General features: G+C 46.2%; 2 protein-coding genes across 2 annotated transcripts; one reads left to right on the top strand and one right to left on the bottom strand.

The window, feature by feature from the left end:
• The first annotated feature begins 1,905 nt into the window (after positions 1-1,905).
• Positions 1,906-11,795, top strand: LOC310698269 (torsin-1B-like). The gene is made up of 5 exons (XM_083485311.1): positions 1,906-2,292; positions 2,918-3,183; positions 5,675-5,850; positions 7,206-7,333; positions 8,851-11,795. Exons 1-5 carry the CDS (start codon positions 2,073-2,075, stop codon positions 9,096-9,098), a joined length of 1,038 nt encoding a protein of 345 aa, XP_083341437.1. The 5' UTR covers positions 1,906-2,072; the 3' UTR covers positions 9,099-11,795.
• A 559-nt stretch (positions 11,796-12,354) lies between these two features.
• On the bottom strand, positions 12,355-19,467 carry LOC310698271 (torsin-1A-like). The gene is made up of 5 exons (XM_083485313.1): positions 19,088-19,467; positions 18,015-18,280; positions 17,358-17,533; positions 16,219-16,340; positions 12,355-15,020 (listed from the first exon to the last, which is right to left on the bottom strand). Exons 1-5 carry the CDS (start codon positions 19,311-19,313, stop codon positions 14,776-14,778), a joined length of 1,035 nt encoding a protein of 344 aa, XP_083341439.1. The 5' UTR covers positions 19,314-19,467; the 3' UTR covers positions 12,355-14,775.
• Between the last annotated feature and the right edge of the window lie 809 nt (positions 19,468-20,276).

The raw sequence follows: 20,276 nt of genomic DNA, 5'->3' as shown, positions 1-20,276 counted from the left end.
AGATGAAAGAAGAAACACTAAAAACATGATAATTAATAATATTACATTAATATTTTCATTAATTTCAGTGGGGCTGCTTTGGGGAGAGCTTGGATACAATCCTGTTTATACTGTATATGGTCTGCATGCTAATAACGTTTAAATTAGCAAATTATATATATGTTTAATATATACACACACAAATACTACATATAATATACACAGGCATATATATTCAAATAGAATACATTAGATTTCTCTCTCTCTCTCTCTCTCTCTCTCTCTCTCTCTCTCTCTCTCTCTTCCCCCCCTCCCTTCCCTCTCTCTGTTTCACCAGTGCTTTTCATCTAGAAAAAGGCACCACTGCTGTGTACCCTTGAGTACCCCCAGAAAAAGCATTATTTCTCATGTGTTTCATTTACTTATTGATTGATTTTATATCCCTTCCTCTCCCAGGAGCCCAACAATGGCGAGCAGATAGGAAATTTAAACCCAAAGCAAAAACCTTCTAAAACTATTACAATTAAAAGCATTTGAAAGCAATTACACTCTTGTCTGTCTCTCACTCACACACAGAGTATGCAGAGATGCACACACATGTGCATGTTAATAATGCCTTAACCATCACACATACCGGTATTTACTTAAAATGTCTCTGTGTGTTTATCAACACATTGTTTATTTATTCCTTTGTTACATTTACACCCCATTTCCCCCCCAGAGAGCTCAAGGTGCTGTATGTGGACCTCCTCCTCTTCATTGCACACCCCAGGACCACCCTGTGAAGTAGGTCAGGCTGAGAGGCAGCTACTCCACCCCAAGGCCACCTGATGAGTTCCATGGGCCAAATGTGTGTAGGATGTTGTAACACTTCTAGGCAATTGAAACCAGAATAGATAAATTTTATGATATGGTTACCATAATTTTTTCAGTGAATCCGGGGACACTTTTTTCAAGCTGAGTAGCAACCAGGAGTCAGTAGTGGGGATGGTGAGGCAAAAGACGCTGGGCCCAAGCACACATGCATATTGTATAAAGGTGCAAAGCCCTTCTTTCGCACCCTGTGAAACATAAATGCCCGTAGTTTTTTTAAAAACTGGGCAACGACTCCCAAGCCTCCACCGTTCAGTCAAAACAAAGGGGGAAGGGGGCAGGAGATCTGTACCGCCAGATGTCCCCGGTTCCCCCTGGGCAGTGGCGGTGGCAGAGGCAGTCAGCAGCCCGGAGCCAGCCTGGTAGCGCAGTTGTCTCTGGCAGGCTTCAAGAGCTGCTTGCCACCATGGCGCCTGCCATTTTTCCTCACCGGAAGCCCTCCTATGATGTGTTGCGATGAGGAAATATGGTGGGCGCCACGGCAGCGGGCAGCTCCTGAAGCCAGCCAGAGCCAACTGCGCTACCAGGCTGGCTCCGGGCTGCTGAGGCTGAGGCTGCCGCTGCCACGTTTCCCGGGGACAGATTTGCAAATCTGGGGACTGTCCCCAGGAACCAGGGGTGTCTGGTAACCCTATTTTTGAACCTCCTTCCATTGTCTGCCCAGCAGGACGGCGCTCAAGCCACCCTGCAAATAATATAATAGTATTTCATTTGAGCATGCATTTAATAGTTGAGAGTCTTGGGGTTTGGGGGGTTAGGTCGTGATTGTGCGTAGGGTTAGGGTCATCGTCCTGACTCTAGGTCGAGGCTGTGCTGGGGACTTTGGCACTACTTCCGGGGTGTCACACCCCCCCGCCCCGACTTTAACAGCTCTAACCACTGTACTACACTGCTTATATCTTTCAACCTTACACGTGCGCGCGCTTGCGCGCTTTATTAAATTATATAATGTATATAACGCACACGAAAGCAATCCATGTGCTTGTTCAGTAACTCCCTTAGCAACAGCCAATGAAACTGGCTTAGCGGTTGCTAGGATGGAAACTCCGCCCCAAACAAAGATGGCGCCGGGGCTTACGGGAAAGGGAAGGGGTCCTTGCGGGGGCTGCTGGGAATTGTAGTCCCCGCGTCGTGCTTGCGAAGGTGGGCGGTCGGACTTGCAAAAGTAGCCGCCAGCGCGGGGCATTGCTGGCCCTTTTGCCGGCGCGGTGTCCACCACCATGCAGCGGCTCCGATTCCGCCTGCTTTTGCCGCCGCCGGTGCTGCTCCTGCTGCTGGTGGCCGCCTTGGGGCCGCCTGGATCTGCGGGTCTGGAGCCCATCAGCACCGGCATCGCCATCGGGGCGGCCTCGGCTCTGACCGGTTACCTCTCCTCGCCCCGCTTCTACTGCGCCTTCGTGGAGTGCTGCCCCGGCGAGGAGGAGCGGCCCAACAGCACCGGTACCCGCAGGCAGGGAGGGTGGCTGGCTGGCCCCATAGAGGGGCAAAAAGCGGGATGTAGCAGCCCTAGCCCCACCATAGAGAGGCAAGGAAAGAGGACGAAAAATAAGGCAGGGGTGCCCCCCTAGAGGGGACCCCCCCCTCTTATAGGGAAGTTGGAGTTTTTTGTTGGGGGAGGGGAGAGAGAGTGAAGTAGTTTTGGCCCCATAGAGTTCAATTTGGTTGTGCTGTGTGTTTAAGGAAAGAAGTTGCCTTAGAGTCCATCTAGCACAGTATTATCTACACTGCACTCCTGGATTTCTGAAGGATATTCCCAACTGTAGCTGGATAATGCCCAAGGTTTATTTATTTATTGCATTTATATCCCACCCTTTTCTCCAAGGAGCTCAAGGTGGCATATACAGTTCTCCCTTCCTAATTCAATCCTCACAACAACCCTGGGAGGTAGGTCACACTGAGAAGCTGTGGCTGGCCCAAGGTCCCCCGGTGAGCTTCAAAGGCCAAGTGGGAATTTGAATCCTGGTCTCCCAGGTCCCAAGCCCAGCACTCTAATCCCTGGACCCACACTGAGGGTTGCAGGAGTGCCTCTCTGAAATCAACACTCTCCACCTTTGCCTCTTTGCAGCGCTCCGGCAGAATCTGGACAATAAGCTTTTCGGACAGCACCTGGCGAAGGACGTGATCCTGAAGGCGGTGACCGGCTTCGTCAACAACCCAAACCCTAAGAAGCCCCTGGCACTCTCCCTGCATGGTTGGGCAGGGACGGGCAAAAATTTTGTCAGCCAGATTGTTGCCGAAAACATCCACAAGGCCGGGCTGAAGAGCAAATACGTCCACCTTTTCCTTTCTACACTGCATTTCCCCCACGACCACCAGATTGCAATGTATAAGGTGAGGGTGTAATTGGTTGAGTGTTTTTGCAAGGCTTTATGTTGCTGATTCTAGGCTTATTTTGTTTCCATTTTACAGAGTGGGCAAAGTGAGGCAGCTCTCAATCTCAGCTGGAGCTGATGGGAGCTGTAGTTGAAAGCATTTGGCTATCATTGGGTTAGTGAAGGCTGTAGTACAGTATAGCCAAGAGTACTGAGATATCCGAATAGTAAAACTCAGTGGTGAAGCACATGCTGCCTCCACTCCAAATACCACCTGCTGGGAATTTCAAGGAGCTGCTGTTGTGGTTAGACCTTGCTGGTGCACCTCCAATAGGCAGCTGGTGGGAACAGGAGGCTGGACTAGGTGGGCCACTGGCCTCATGCTGCAGACTCCACTTATATTCTTAAGTTTTTTGCATGCAGAACCCCCAGTATCTCCCTTGCCCAACTAACTAGATAACCACTACCAGTTAGTGTTGACAATACTGGGCAATATTGGCAATATTGAATTCAGCTCTTTAATTAACTGTAAGGACTAGAATTTTACTTTATGTTAAGTGGGAGGGCTGTGGCTCGCTGGGACAACACCTGTTTTGCATGCAGAAGGTCCTGCGTTCAATCCCCAATGGCATCTCCAGGTCTAGGAATGTCCTTGCCTGAAACCCTGGAAAGCCACTGCAAGTCAGTGTTAATAATATAATAAATAAATAATAACCCTTTATTGTCACTATACCACCTGTGTGCAGTGAAATTAAACAAGCCCCCCCCCCAATACACTCAGTCTTGTTCTCACTCTGTGTGCTTGTCAGAAGTCAATTGCACCACTATTTTTTTTCCATTCAGCAGCCCAACAGCCCACGGATAAAAACTGTTCTTTAACCTGTTGGTGTGGCTGCCTATACCTGTTGACAATACTGAGCTAGATGGACCAAGGGTTTGCTACCTGTCTTCCTTTTCCAGGGTCCCTATTCCCCTGAATAATTGAAAGCTTTTTTCCTGATCATTCTTTAAAGCTTCTTTTTGCATCCATGAGCTCTAGAAACTTAAAAGTTACTCTAAATGAAGCAGAGGTTCTCAGGAACACTGGGTTGTAAACGGCTTGCTAAACAGTAAGCTTGTGGGGAATCCTAGCTTGCAGAGGGAAACTGAGGTCTCTGGGACTTGCGCCACGTAGAGACTTTGTTCTTCATTTGGAAATGCTTTCAATATTCTAGAAGGGCAGGAGAAGGAGCACCCAGAAAAAGAAAACTTTGGATTTTTTGGATCCTATTGCTATGGCCTTTTGATCACTCTCAAAAACCAGTAGTGGTCATTTGCCTTCCAGTAAAAGGAGTTAATACAGGAGAATAATGGAAAGTGAAAGCTGAGAGTTTGTGGAGCTGCTTCCTTTTTTAGGAATGGAAGGAGCTGCCTTATACGACCGTGGTTAAGCCCCCATGTTTGAGAAATTGGTTAGTTGCCTACCCTGGATGGGGTTGCTTCCCCCCCCCCCGGAGAAAGTTTTCAGTTTGGGGGTACTTCTGCATCCGGTTCTGTCACTGGAGGCTCAGCAAACTTCAGTGGACAGCTCAACAGCTACGGCCATCCCTGGACCAGGAAAGCCTTGCTACAGTAGTTCATGGGTTGGTTGCTTCAAGACCGAATTACATCAATTTGCCCTGTGTGGAACTTCCCTCACACATGACCCAGAAGCTTCAGTTAGTGCAGGATGCTGCAGCGCAATTGCTGACAGGAGTGAGGCCTCGTCAGCATTATAACACATGTGCTCAGAGATCTGCACTGGTCGCTCATTTGCTACCGGGCCATGTTCAAAGTGTTACAGTTTGGGAACACTTTATCTACATCATCACCTTACCCCACATGTGACTGCTTTGTTCAGCCAGATTGGCACTACTACAGGTACCATGTAATACTCATTCCACATTTTAAAGAACTTGATCATTTAGTGGGGCAGCACCTGCACTTTGGAAATCCCTGCCTCTTGATATCAGGCAGGCACCTTCACTATACTCTTTTCAGTGCCTCCTAAAAACATTCCTGTTAGGCCAAACCTGCTCACATGCTTAGAAAGTTGATGTGGATTTTAATTTTAGTTAACTTATTGTGTATCATAATGTATTGCATTTCCCCATGTTTTTATGGTTTTATCTTTTTTGCAAACCACTTTAAAGTTGTTACTCTACAGTTCTGTGATCCTGTGAAAAAAATGTGTTGCAAGTCAAGCTCTCTTCTAAAGGGTGCTTTTGCCCTCTGCCAGGTTCAGGCCAGCAGTAGCCCTCCTCCTGAATGCAGTTTGGAATTTACACCAGTTTACATTAAGCTGGCAAAAATTCCACCACTCTCTTAGATTTAAAGATCACCCTGTCTGACTGTTGCTTTGTTTTATTGGTCAATTACTCAAGTAGGGTGTCAAGGTTTTTTAAAGTTAAAATCAGATCATTCTCCATAATTGCGTTAATGCTGAAGAACTGTAAGATCAACCTTTTATCTTCCTTACTGCTTTGGTCCAGGAGCAATTGCAGAAGTGGATTCGGGGTAACGTCAGCGCTTGCGCCAAGTCGGTATTCATATTTGATGAGATGGACAAGCTTCACCCAGGACTGATAGATGCCATCAAGCCTTTCCTTGACTACTACGAGCAGATTGACGGTGTCTCCTACAGGAGGGCAATCTTCATTTTTCTCAGGTTGGGAATCTCTTTGCCTGCAACCACAAGCCCTTCATTTGATGGTTTCCATTTGAAATTAGACAAGTCCCACTGGATCAGGTCATCAGAGGCCCATCTAGTCTTTTAAACTGGAAGCTCAGAAGCAACTGAGTACAACAGCAACTCTCCCCTCCTTTGGTTTCCAGCAGCTGGCATTCAGAGGCACTCTGCCTCTGACAGTGGAGGCAGAGCATAGCCAGCAATAGCATTAGGTAAAGGTAAAAGGACCCCTGACCCATTAAGTCCAGTTGTGACCGATTCTGGGGTTGCGGCGCTCATCTCGCTTTACTGGCCGAGGGAGCCGGCGTACAGCTTCCGGGTCATGTGGCCAGCAGGACTAAGCCGCTTCTGGTGAACCAAAGCAGCGCACGGAAACGCCGTTTAGCTTCCTGCCGGAGCGGTACCTATTTATCTACTTGCACTTTGACGTGCTTTTGAACTGCTAGTTTGGCAGGAGCAGGGACCGAGCAACGGGAGCTCACCCCGTCGCGGGGATTTGAACCTCCGACCTTCTGATCGGCAAGCCCTAGGCTCTGTGGTTTAACCCACAGTGCCACCCACGTCCCTCCATCAATAGCATTACCTTCTCCTAATCCTGTTTCAAAGCTGTCCAAGTTGGTGGCCATCACTACCCCCTGTGAGAGTGAGTTCCCTGGGTTTAATTATGCATGAAGAAGGACTTTTTTTTATCTGTCCTGAATCTCCTGACATTCAGCTTCATGGGATGTCCACAAGATTGAATGTCAGGAGAAAGGGAGAAAAGCTGTTTTATATCCTTTCTCTGTGCCATGCACAATTTTATAAACCTCTGTCACGTTACCTCTTACTGACTTTTTCTCTTAAACTAGAACGTCCCAAATGCATCCATTATATAGGAGAATCGCTCCATCCGCTTTTGGCTGCCGTTTTCTGAAGCTTTTCCAGTATCGTTTTTGAAGCGAGGCAACCAGACCTGTTGGCGCTACTCCGTGTAGGGTCGCACCACCAATTAATTTAGTGGCTTTACGATACTGGTGGTTTTATTTTCAAACCCTTTCCTAATGATTTCTAGCATTTTCCCTCTTCTCCACTTTTTAATACATTCCTCAAGTGGGGGTGGGGGTAGAATGCTATGTGTACCAGCATTCTACATTCTACATTCTACATTGCCCAAATTTTTTAAAAAATGTTTTTAGCATGCACCAAAAGCATCTGACTGATGTCAATAGGCAGGGAGTTCCAAAGTTTAAGTAAAATAGGCTTCTTACAAAATCAGGATGTGTATTGCTGGCTCTGTTATGAAGCATATGGATTCCTAACATGTCTCCCACCCACCCCTTTGGCTTTTCCGACAGTAACGCTGGGGGAGACCTCATCACCAGAGTGACCTTAGATTTCTGGCACAATGGGCGGGACAGGGAGGAGATCCAGCTGAAGGACCTGGAGCCTGTGTTATCCGTGGGCGTCTTCAACAACAAGAACAGTGAGTTTCGTTGGCTGTTCTTTGCCCTCCCCCTTCCTGGTCAAGCAAGAGATTTTTAAATTCTTCCAGTAGTAGATAGGTAGCCGTGTTGGTCTGCCATAGTCAAAATAAAAAAATTCCTTCCAGTAGCACCTTAAAGACCAACTAAGTTAGTTCTTGGTATGAGCTTTCGAAGAAGTGTGCATGCACACGAAAGCTCATACCAAGAACTAACTTAGTTGGTCTTTAAGGTGCTACTGGAAGGAATTTTTTTATTTAAATTCTTCCTAACTCAAAGTTCTGTCTCCCATCTGTGGCCCTTTAGTCTGTTGTCGGACTCCAACTCCCATCAGCCCCTGCAACCTACATAGGAAGTGGTCAGGCACGATTAGAGTTGAAGTCCAACAACATATGGAGGGCACCGCAGTGGCTGCCCCTGCCTAGAGAGCCACTGCCGGTCATTGTAGGCAATCCTGAGCTAGATGTATTCTTTAGAATTTATATACTTCTCAGTTTAAAAAACAAATAAGTAGTCAACCATTAGCCAACAAGAGTATATTGAGAAGCAAAGCGGATAGTAAACCTCATCTTGCAATAGGGTCCCCACTCACCACATGCAGGAGGGAGGAGAACCCTGAACAATGGTATGCAAGCCCTTATATAGATTTTTTAAATTGCCCACCCTGTAGCTCAAGACCACCGCCCCCAACATGCATACATTACAAAAGGAGGCAGTCTATAGCAGTAATCCTGTCTGCTAGTATACCTGATAATGGTCACTGATTGCATTACCTGGGCAATCTGGCCATTCTTTTGTTATGGTTAATAGTTTAGTTCCTGAGTCCCATGTCACAGGCACACCCTGTTCATACACAAATAGGTCCTTAAGACAGGATTTGCAAGCAAAAGACAATAGGAAGGCTTTCCCATTTCCTTCCTCCTTGCAGAGAAATATTTGAGGTCAATTTGGGAGAGTAAAAATGGCTTCAGGATTGCTCTTCTGTACTATTTCAGACACATGGTTTATATACTTACAGTATGTATGTGTTTGCCTTGTACATTTATGAACATTTAATTAATATTTGAGACCTTAGAATTCTTATAACAATATAGAGAGTTGGAAGGGACTCAGAGGGTCCTCTAGTCCAGGGGTCAGCAACCTTTTTCAGCCGTGGGCCGGTCTACCGTCCCTCAGACCATGTGGTGGGCCAGAATATATTTTGGGGGGGGGGGAATATGAATGAATTCCTATGCCCCGCAAGTAATCCAGAGATGCATTTTAAATAAAAGGACACATTCTACTCATGTAAAAACACGCTGATTCCTGGATTATCCACGGGCCAGATTGAGAAGGCAATTGGGCCTTAGGTTGCCTACCCCTGCTCTAGTGCAGCCCCCCTGCCTTAGGTTGCCTACCCCTGCTCTAGTGCAGCCCCCCTGCAAGGAAGGACTCACAGCTAAGTTATCACAATATGCAGAGGCAACAATATCTCCCAGTTCCCAAATCCACTCACCTTCTCAATTTTGCCCTTCCCCAGGCGGCCTCTGGCACAGCAGTCTTATCGACCGGAATCTCATTGATTACTTCGTGCCATTCCTTCCCCTGGAGTACAAGCATGTGAAAATGTGTATCCGGGCAGAGATAGTCTCCCGCGGCAACCCTGTCGACGAGTCAGTGGTACAGAAGGTGGCCGATGAGATGACTTTCTTCCCAAAGGACGAACGGATCTACTCCACCAAGGGGTGCAAGACTGTACAGACCAAGTTGGACTTGGTGGATATTTGATTATTTTTTTAATGCCATTAAACCAGAAAGAGGAGGATGGTGAAGGGTTTCTTAAATCTGTTATCCTCTCTTTCTCCAAAGCACTTTTAAAACTTTTTTTTTTAAATGAAAGAAAAACTCTGGGTGTGCACTTTAAAAAATATTGTGTGGGGCTCTTAGGAGCTGTTGGCTTTTTATGGTCACACCTTAGACATTTCCTCTCGCAATGTGCCATCAAGGAAACAGGTACCACTCTTGGCTTTCGGTAGAAATCACAAGTGTAAGACCAGGATGGCAAACTTTTGGACCACCAGATATTGATGGAGTACATCAGGTGTAGGGAACCTTTGGCCCTCCAGATGTTGCTGAACTACAACTCCCATCATCCCTGGCTACTGGCCCTGCTTGTTGGGCACCGATGGGAGTTGTAGTTCAGCACCAACTGGAGGGCTGAAAGTTCTTCACACCTGGTTTGTAGCTCCCTGACTGTTCACCATGGTGGCTGCTTCAAGCCTCAGTAACAACTGGAGATCCACAGGTTGCCCACCCATGATGTAAGACAAGCCCACAACTATGGACTATAAAGGATTAGCGTTCAACAGCTGGGATTTGCTAAGAGTGACTTTGCCTCTCCTCTCCACATTCCTCTAGACCAGTGTTTCTCAAACTTAGGTCCCCAGATGTTGTTGGACTACAACTCCCATAATCCCCAGCTGGCGGAACTAGTGGACGGGGATGATGGATGTTGTAGTCCAACATCAGCCGGGGACACAGATTTGAGAAACACTGCTCTAGACTATGACACTCAGTATGAAATTAAGGATGGCTAATGCTGTTGTGGCATCCGTACCTGCTCCCGGGTGTCTTTTTGGGAATTTCAGCTCATGGGGTCATTGGGAAGCAGAGTGCTTTTCTCCATCTGTTGGCTAAAGCATTGCAAATTGTGCAAGGGCATTTTCCTAGGGAAGCTTGAAGTTATTCAGTGTGCAGGTAACCAGTGGCATGACCAGCTCTCCCTATGGATGGAAGAAAAGGTGGGGTCCTCTCTGTATATGGGACTCTAAAGCTGATCCACCTTCGACTGTAACAATGCAGTTAGGTGTCAGATTGAGCTTAGGGAAACTGGCTATAATAGGCCATGAATTTGTATGTCTTTGCCCCTTAAATCTTGACAGTCATCCTTCCAGGAACAAAACACTGTCCCTAAAGGAGCGGGGGAGTGTTGTGTGTGTGTGTATAATTTGCCTGTTGATGGGCTGGAACATTACCCTAGAGTTTTTGACGAGGTTTGCAGCTTTGGTATAAGTCTGAAAGGGGATTTAACTTGGGGTTCACTGTTACACATAGCCTGATTGGGTCTTTCCCAAACTGGCATGCCTTCCTGCCCGAAGATGTTGGATTCCCAGTTCCAATCAGCACACCCCAGCAAGTGTGGCCAGCAGTCATGGATGATGGGAGTTGTAGTTCCCAGCTGTAACTTCTGGAGGACACCAGGGTCAGGCAGCCTGGTTTAAATCAAGGAGGACTAGAACCCTTTCCCTCCAAATAATGCCTCTCACTCATCCTACCTCTATATATTTTTAATGGAAATTAAGGAACATATTTTTTAAAGTATCTTTTATCCCTCTATCCTTCAAAATTGTGATAAAAAAATTATTAAAGCTGCAGAGGTTTGGGGATGGTGGGGAGAACTTGGTCAATTAACTATCCCCCCCACTGCAGCAATAAATATGTTTAGCACATATTTGCCAACCTGGGGCCCTCTAGATGCTTGACTAGGGGTGATGGAAGTTGTGGTCCGAAACATTTGGAGGGCCGCAGGATGGTGAAGGCTATTGTAAGGCTTAATTAAGCAGCATTTATTTAAAGGAATGAGAACATGAATGTGTGAAATGCAATTGGGATGTGTATGTGCACCACAGCAAACAAGTAACTCCAGATGCATCTGAACAGACAGAATAGGCTACTCTGCAACTTCCTGTTTGATGGAGTTTTAGGAAAAGTAGACCCGTTGAAATTAACTATGATTCAAGTTGGTCCTTTTCATTTCAATGGGTCTGTTCTTGAGTGTGACTGATATCAGCTATAAGCCTGTGTGTGGCTGTAGAGAGAATCCTGTTTAAGCAGGAGCTGCCAACTGAGCTCTGTCTGGGTGTAGCGGTACAATAAAAGGCCACTGAGCATTAGGGCAAATCGCTTAGGCTCCTGCTGCGGTAAAAAGTCGCTGCAAGGGACTAGGCATGAAAGAGGTTGGTTGCATAGTCCCTATTCTCCTGTAGCCTGGACACCATCTCATCAGACATTTTGCCAAGAGACAGAAGTGTGCTGGTTGAGTGTGTACTCGCTTTATCTCACCATGAGGTTATGATGTTCCTTCTCATTCTTCACAGGGTTCCCCACAGCCCTGTGGTGAAATACAGTGACTTCTTCGCCACTTGGGAATGCAACAGCCAGAAAAATCACCAAAGGATAAATTGGCAGTGTAACAACACAAGTTCAGAGTGTGAGGTTTGATTCTGTGTTTCCCCTTTTAAGAATCCAGAGGAACAGCTCATATGTGGCTGAGAAAGGAGATCAGAATCAGTAGTTATGAAAAAATTGAAACTTTTAATTCATTTTAAAAATGGCCAGTGTGGGCTAAGTTTTGTAACTTCTATGGAGTGATTGTAGGTCAGTTGCTGCTATCTGTATTAAATCTTGGACAAAAGTACCATAAAACAGGTCTCTTGCCTTTCCTTATTTGCTCAGGTGTTCAAAAGTGCAGCAGTTCTGATACTCTGGATACAAGAGTAAGCTTCAACTGCCACAAGCTGCTGTAGTAAAAGGTTTTTGCGCTTTCCTATTGTCTTTCTGCCTTCTTAATCCTCCCTGTGGTTTTGTTCATTGTCCAGGGAGCCTGATTTGTCAAAAAAGCCAGTTTCTAGGGCGATGAGCAACTTCATTGAAAGACCAGGATCCTGTGACCAATCAGATGACCCCAACAGCAGCCCCCCCCCCATCTGTAATACCCAGCAACTGGCATTCAGAGGCAAAATTTGCCTCCAACAATGAGGAGAGAATGCAGCCATATCTGGTCAAATTATGCTGGCAATGCCTTTCACTTATTTGCATGGCAGGGAAGGGGGTGTTGACTGTAAAAGTATCCTACTGTACAATTAGTGTCATTTACATTAACTTTCTCACCCACCAGCAGCAGTTTACAAACCGCCCCCCCCCCCGGGAAAGTGGTCCATGGTTTGCCCCTGTTTTAACTCAATAGATGCAGAACAAAGAGACATTTGACCAATTATTTTACAATTTTATTTAAAAAATCAGTTGCAGGAGGGCATAATCGGGTAGTTCTAAATCAAAAAATCACAAAGCTGCAGTCTTCTCCCAACAGCACCTAGTTCAATTTGCTCCATGTCTTTTGGCTGGTTCTGGGTTTGAGGCAGACCAATAAGAGCACAATCCTCTGTGTGCACTTAGAAGCAAGTCCCCCTGAGTTCAACAGGGCCTCCTCCCACCACAGAATATGCCTGCCTGATGCCTAAGTGTTGTGTTGCACTTAAAATCAGTGTGAAGAAGTTGGTTGTGACAAACTCTTTCATATGTTGTTCACAGCAAGGAAGTTTCACAATCTCCCCACCCTGCAAACACACTTTGTTCAGTTCTTCACTCCTACAGATGCTTTTGAAAAAATGGGAGTGGATTTGGGTAGAAGGAAGGGACAGGGGACTTTCTTAACTAATCTAAGCTTGATTTCAAGAGGACCAAAGTGCAACTGACTTTATGTAGGCTTAATCCAATGCCTCAGTTGACACATCAAAATGTGTGTGGGTTTTTTGTACTTATGGTTGCTTAAAACAATAATTTGAACTTCTCGGCTGGCAAAGTATGTTACAGTGATACTGCCCTGCTACTCAATCTTGTTTCTACATTGTAGCAGTTGCTGTGCAGCCATCACTGTTGACAGCTGTTACCCCTGGGTTTGTCCTGCCAAGCCATAGTGAAAACTGTCCCTGTCCATGGTTTGGTGAGTTACGTGCGAAAGTGAGCCATGAAGAAGCATTTCTTCACAAATGCCCAGACTTGACACAAAAATGCCCAGTTAAGGGCAGCTGTTAACTCTGCTATATCAAACAGATTCCTCCTCTTGGGATGTGTGCCAACAGCGAAACTCAAAAGTGTGTGTGGCAACCTCTATATTTTTCTCTCTTCCACACTCCTTCCTGCCACCAATGTGAAATTAGGCCACAGGCTGACTGCGTGTGAGCTAGATGCTGCCAAGTGTTGAAATGAGGACCTCTTGACACAAAACTGCATAATCCAACAGCAGCACTTGTGCTCTTCGTAAGATTCACTCTCGCCCTTTGACAAGTGCCTTTTTAACATTAGATTCACTGGCTTTTCTCGAAGCTAAGCTGGAAAAGTAAGAAGATACACCGAGAGAGCTTTCAGAGGATAGTGCTGAGAACTTGGAAGTTGTGTTCAGGAAGATCGGGCAAAGCTGTTTTCCTTCTGCCCTACGTGAGCTTTGATTTATCAACTGCTCTTCTCCAGCACAAGATGGCTTTATTGGGATGAAAATCCAACATGGTTTCCCCACCACTTGAAATCAGCCCCTGGAAAGCTGTCACAACCCACAAAACAGCAGGAGTGGAAGTTGTCCCACCTGTACTTTAAACCATCCTGGAAACCCCTGCCTGTTTTTGCCTCAGTGGTGCCAAGAGAAGTGGGAATTAAGGCAGGTAAAAAAACTCTCCTTGTTAGTGCCACCAGTGACTACTACATACTCCTTTTGATGGAGAGTGCTGTTTTCAAAAAGCCTTTCTGAATTTATTTGTTTACACATAAATTAGTCTGAATATAAAAATCTCTCACAACCCCCTGCATTCTGAGATTTAAGACAGTGGTTTTTAAGGTTTTGAGGGTCAGGGAATCTTCTGTGTCACACCTTGCACATTGCAAAGGATTCTGGGAGTGGCCTAGAGGGCCACATCTGCTGACAGGGCAGTGGGTAAGTTTGTTACACTCCTCACATGTATAAGGGTGCAAATACTCTGCTGCTGAATGGAGATGGGGGCCAAGATGGAAGCCAGTCTGACCCCCACAAGTATTCCCTCATTGAGGTTTTTCCACCCATACTGGCCAATTTGTTGATGAACTGCCCCACCCCCCAAACACTTTCAAAGAACAGAAAGCCACCCCTGCAAACAGTTTGAAAATACCATGTTACATAGCTCTCTCTGCTGCTACTACTGAAACTATTTAAGAAAGAGTTGGTGCTCATGGAAAACTACACGTCTTTTCCTAAGCTGCCTCAAGAACATTCCTTCATTCCTTGGGAGAAGTCATAATTTTTAAGAAGATTGGGAGGTGGTTCCAACATCAGAGATCTCATTAGAACTCAGTCACAGACATAGTCACTCTCTAGAATACTGGTCCATAAAGCAAATGTGGAAAAAATCAGGTGGTTTTCACAGGACAGGCATCAGTAAAAGATGCTCTGGAGTGGACCAAACCACAACACAAGGCCACAGGACTGAGTAATTTGTAGGATCAGGTTCGTCATTCCTTCCACTCTGAGAAACTATTGAGTTGTCTCCTCTCTTTACATAATTTAAAATCTTTTTTTTAAAAAGAAAAGATTCAGTTTCTCAAAGTTCTGTGATTGGGTTCATTTTCTTCGAAAATCAGGTAATTATAAATATATGCATTACAGGTAGAAATCCAGCTTTGTACAAACAGTCTTGCATCCCTTATCAGAGTAGATCCGCTCTTCTTTTGGGAAGTAAGTCATCTCGTCAGCTACCTGGGTCACAATGTCCTCATCCACCTCGTAGCCGCGGGATTCAAGCTCGACCCGAATGCACATTTTCACATGCTTGTACTCCAGAGGCAGGAAGGGTACAAAATAATCGATGAGGTGTTTGTCGATTAGGCTGCTGTGCCAAAAGCCACCTGCAAAGGAAGGTAGAGATCTTGTTTGGTATGGGGTGGGGAAATATTTTTCTTTCTTTCTTTCATATATTAATTTTCTTTTTGATTTAATCATTTTGTCCAGAATTGCTTAAGGTATAAATACAATAAAATAAAGCCGAATACAGTACACTCCATGCCCCAAATACAATAATTTAAGCTTGGTGAGGGACTAAACACATAGTATAGGAAATTATGGCCAAAATCATAACATAATCATAATCAGGCCCATGGGCCACTTAGTCCAGCATCCTGTTCTCACAGTGGCCAACCAGATGCCCCAACATAAAACCCTCAAGCAGTACCCAAGCACAAGAGGAGCCCTCTCCCCTCCTGTGGTTTCCAGCAAGTGCTATTCAGAGGCATTTTCTGCCTTCAGTCGTGGAGGCAGAACATATGTAGCAAGTAGGCTAGCCCTCTTCTCTGTGAATTTGTTTAATGCCCTCTTAAAGCCATCTATGTTGGTGGCCATCACTGCTTTCTGCAAGTTCCATAGTTTTAGCTATGTGCTGGACCACAAACGGTTTGGTAAAAAGCCAAACAATAACGATTTTGTGTCACTAGAGGTTTCATTTGCACTACTTGCTGAGCTGGGATGTTCTTCATGTGCTCCATGGAGACTTTTTTAGTCGGGGGGGGGCACATTCCCACTTGGGCAACCTTCCAGGGGCCACATGCCAGTGGAGGGTAAGACCAGAGGTAAAAGTAGGCAGAGCCAGTGGAGGAACAATGGATGGGACTCTTAACTTTCGTACATGCTAGTTTCACCAAACAAAAGCCAGGTTCGCACACCCCAATGTGCTGGTACTGCATACTCTTGAGTACCCCCAGAAAAAAGCACTGTTTTTCATCAAGGTAAGTAAGAGTCACTTTTCAAGGAAAGATTCCAGGCAGCCAAAAGTAGCTCAAGCTGGCCACAGGGTTAAGCTGGGTGGGGGGAAGTGAGCTTGGGAAGACTTCTGAAAACCCAGACGGGGCCTGAGAGCCTCATTTGGTCCCCAGGCCTACAGATTCCCACCCCTGTGTTAGGCAGCATTGATTTATCTTATTTGTATGCTGCTAATTCACACAAGGTAACATGGCATATACACAGCACCACCTTATTTTTCACAAAAGTATGGTTTATAAGTATTTCAATCAATAAAAAAGGACTGGAGGTTTAATATCCCTGATTACTCACTGTTTTTGTTATTGAAAACAGACAAGGTCAGGTCCAGGTCCCGTAAGCTCAGGTCCTCCCTCCTCTTTCCCCTCCTCCAGAAGTCCAGCGCCACCTCGGTGATCTTTTCAGCCCCTGCATTACTGAAGGAGAAAGGAAAGTGTTTTTCAACAAGTGCCAGCTTTTAAAACCTTGCAAAATTTCTACCGGTTGCCAGTTTGCTATGACCCCACGTTCAAGATACTAGTACAGTGGTACCTCTGGTTGCGAATGGGATCCGTTCCAGAGTCCCATTCGCAACATGAGCAGAACGCAACCTGTGTCTGCGCATGACGTCATTTTGCACGTCTGCGCATGTGCGAGTGGCGAAACCCGAAAGTAACCCTTTTCGGTACTTCTGTGTCACCACGGGACGCAACCTGAAAAAACGTATCATGAAGCAAACGCAACACGAGTTATGACTGTACTGATATGTAAATCCCTATACAGTTTAGGACCATGTTAACTAACAGCAGCCTGCTGGATCAGGACAATGGTCATCCATAAAGCTGTCTAATTCTCTTTTAAAGCTATATAGATTGGTGGCCACCACTCAAGGTTACTTGAGAGAAGACTTTATCCCTTACATGCCCTGTAGATCCCTGTGGTGAAGTGTCTCCTGCAAGTTCCAGAGATCTCAGAAACCCATTCTGTAATAACTTGGAGCAGGGCCATCTGTGTGGCTGCCCCAGTTTTGCAGATATGGCAGGTGCCCACCATCTGCACTTTCTGAAAACAATTGAAGACATATTTGTTCTGACAAACTTTCCCACCTGGATAAATGGATCTTTACTATGAGTGCCCAGTGCTTAAAGTTTTTTGATTTGTTTTAAATGTATTAGGTGCTTTTCTGTCTTTTAACTCTTTTTGATTACCTACTGTGTAAATTGTCTTGAAATGGCCATTTAGAAAGCAATTAGTAAATTAATGATAGTAGAGCAAGAAGCTACGCTGGAAGAAGAAAATTCCCTGCCACCAGATGATCAATAATTTAAAGCCTTAGGCTATGGTAATGAAATCTTTCTTCAGGACATATTCCAAAGATGGAGACGAGAGCTTTTAGTGCCAGCTCCTAAATTTAGAAGTACTTTTGCAGCTTCACATCTAGGCTTGTTCCTAACCTGAGGAAGATGAAGATAGCTTTCCGGTAAGACACACCGTCCAGCTCCTCGTAGTAGTCCAGGAAAGGCTTGATGGAGTCGATGAGGCCAGCGTGCATCTTGTCCATCTCGTCAAAAATGAAGACGGATCTTGGGCAGCTGCTCACATTGCCCCGGATCCACATCTGCAACTGGTCCTTGTTATTTCAAAAGAACATGTTCTATTTATTGACAGTATTGCTAAACCTGCCTTCTCAGCTTGTGGGGAGGGCTCTAAAGATAGCAGGGGGTTGCTTCAGGGGGTGTAGGCTTGGAGCGGGGCAATGGTGGTTCTGGCGAAGTCCCCACCCACCTTCCCTCCCTTCTGTCACTCAAAAGTAGGAACACTTCAGCTCAGTGGGAAACTTTTTTCAGACAAAGAGACACATAACCTTCCAGACAACCTCCTGAGGGCCTCATGCTAGTGATAGGCAAGGGCCAGAAGCAAGAGCGAGCAATTAATGTACATTGTACTTTTGTAGGGTAGGCTAGTTCCTAGTTCCTGCTCCCCTCTCTGTTCTCCATCTAGGCCAGCAGGAGTCACTTTCAGGGTTTAAGGGCATGTTGCAGCCCTTCCCCAGAACCACAGCTGTAAGGAAATAGTTAGATCTAGTCTTAAGATGCAATCGGTCTTTTTACCTTGTACTGGGAAATGTTCTGCTGATGAGGAAAATGCAGAGTGGATACAAACTGATGTACAAATTTGCTGTTGAGGCCTCCTTCAAAAAGGCTCTCCACGATTATCCTACTAGCAAAGTTTTTTCCAGTCCCAGTCCAGCCATGTAAGGAGAGTGCCAGAGGCTTCTTCGGGTTTGGATTATTCAAAAATCCAGTAAGCGATTTCACAATCACCTTCTTCGCCAGATGCTGCCCAAAGAGTCGGTCATCCAAACCCTCTTGAAGCACTGGGGGGAATAAAAGGAGTAACTGATTAAAAGAGCATTTTGGAAATCTGAAGTCCTTCTGTTCAAGCATATAATTTTTTGCCTGGCAAAGACTAGTGTGGGGAACCCAACCTGTATGAAAAAGCACTACTCCAGTGAGCCACAAAGTAAGAAGAATAATAGAATTTTAGTGCTGGAAATGACCCTAAGGGTTATCTAGCCCAAACCCCTTAAAATTCCCCGAGAAAGGCTCAGTTTCTTGATTTATGAGCAGAGTCACAATTTCTTGGCTCTTTCAACCTTCATATCCAGTCGTTAGTGGGGGCAGGGGTTCCGTGGTCAAAGTGCCTAACAAACAGCAAATAAAAAAGGAGGGAGAAGGATACCCACAGCTTAGTAATAAAGCAGGCAATGCTTATGCAGAAGGTCCAAGGTTCAATCCTCAATGACATCTCCAGGTAGGCTGGGAAAGATCCCTGTCCAAAATCCTGGAGAGAGATGCTGCCTGTTGGTGTGAGCAATACCGAGCTGTATGGGCCAAAGGTTCTCCTTCCCTGACAACTGCACACACTTTCCTTTCATCTTCTTCCTGTGATATCACAGCAGTCACCTCTAGATCCACAGAAACACTTAGGCGGACCCTGCACTGCCACTCCCCATCCCTTCCCTGACACCAGTGGGAGTGTCTGGTTTCCACCTTCCTACTCTGATGTCAGAGCATGCACACCACTCACCTCTGAGCAGAGCTCACCCCACCTGGGCTGCCGCACTCTGACGTCACAGAACCCGAACGCGAAATGCTCCCCCCGCCCCCTCCCACTAGCTCACCTGTCCCGCTGCGGGCGCCAGGCTTGTGGAGGCAGCAGTGGGCGAAGTAGCAGTAGAGCTTCGGGTAGGAGATGATTCCTGTGAGGGCGGAGGCGGCGGCGCCGGCTATGGCTAAGCCCAGGCTGATGGGCTCCACCGCCTGGGCGGTCGCGCTCAGCTGCCACAGCAGCACGGTGGCGCCCAGCACGAAACGCCTCCCCGCCCGGCGCGGGGGAAGGAGCTTCATCGCCGCCGCCGGAGGACGAGGAACGGGGCCCGGGAGGAGCAGGACCCCGCTGCTTCCCCGCTGCCCAGTTTGCCTCAGAGCCGGCACTTCCGGTTCCTGAAAAAGCAGGGAAGTTAAATTTCCGGCTCCGCGGGCGCCATCGTGGTGCCGGGCAGGAGCAAGGGCAAGGGCAAATGATTGGCGGAGCGCAGAGCCAGTGGGAAGCGGCGGAGAGAGTATCACGTGGGTTTGACTTTCTCCCTCCGCCTCCTTCTTCCTCTTCGTTGTTATTGTCGAGTGTTAATTCGCCACGTGGGTTACTCGGAAGCAAGCCTCATGCTCTTTGCATTATTTTATTTTATTTTTTTATTTTTGATACTTTGCATGGGAGGCTGCTGAGAGAGGTAACTGAAGGGTGAAAAACTAGTTTAAATATATTTTCCATTTCATTAGGTATCATTTCCCAAAAGCCTTTAGCTTTTTCATATTTTTTTAGATGTATTTTTTCGTATGTCCACATCATATGAAAAAACGTCCCTTCATTATGTTTACACTTCCAGCATTTATTTGACACAGGATTGCACATATTTGCCAATTTATTTGGCGTTAATATCATTTTCCTAACATTTTCCTTTAAAATAAAACAGGCTGTAAATTTCATATCCACTTGCCACAGTTTTTCCCATGAGACCATGTCAATAAAAGGTAAAGGGACCCCTGACCGTTAGGTTGTGGTTGTGGCGCTCATCTCGCTTTACTGGTCGAGGGAGCCGGCATACAGCTTCCGGGTCATGTGGCCAGCATGACTAAGCCGCTTCTGGCGAACCAGAACAGTGCACAGAAACACTGTTTACCTTCCCACTGGAGTGGTACCTATTTATCTACTTGCACTTTGACGTGCTTTCAAACTGCTAGGTTGGCAGGAGCAGGGACCGAGCAAAGGGAGCTCACCCCATAGTGGGCATTTGAACTGCCAACCTTCTG

This window comes from Podarcis liolepis (assembly GCF_965112155.1).
Source record: "Podarcis liolepis genome assembly, chromosome: Z".
Lineage (NCBI taxonomy): Eukaryota > Metazoa > Chordata > Lepidosauria > Squamata > Lacertidae > Podarcis > Podarcis liolepis.
The sequence above is the reverse complement of the archived record's forward strand: the minus strand, read 5'-3'. Positions and strand labels throughout refer to the sequence as shown.

What these genes read in the sequence shown, in the direction of transcription:
- LOC310698269 (XM_083485311.1), top strand. Translation starts at nt 2,073, where the DNA reads ATGCAGCGGCTCCGATTCCGCCTGCTTTTGCCGCCGCCGGTGCTGCTC. An exon ending in GGAGCGGCCCAACAGCACCG is followed by an intron (nt 2,293 to 2,917) that starts GTACCCGCAGGC and finishes GCCTCTTTGCAG; the next exon opens with CGCTCCGGCAGAATCTGGAC. An exon ending in CGTCTTCAACAACAAGAACA is followed by an intron (nt 7,334 to 8,850) that starts GTGAGTTTCGTT and finishes GCCCTTCCCCAG; the next exon opens with GCGGCCTCTGGCACAGCAGT.
- LOC310698271 (XM_083485313.1), bottom strand. Translation starts at nt 19,313, where the DNA reads ATGAAGCTCCTTCCCCCGCGCCGGGCGGGGAGGCGTTTCGTGCTGGGC. An exon ending in TGGCGCCCGCAGCGGGACAG is followed by an intron (nt 18,281 to 19,087) that starts GTGAGCTAGTGG and finishes TATTCCCCCCAG; the next exon opens with TGCTTCAAGAGGGTTTGGAT. An exon ending in AGAACATTTCCCAGTACAAG is followed by an intron (nt 17,534 to 18,014) that starts GTAAAAAGACCG and finishes TGAAATAACAAG; the next exon opens with GACCAGTTGCAGATGTGGAT.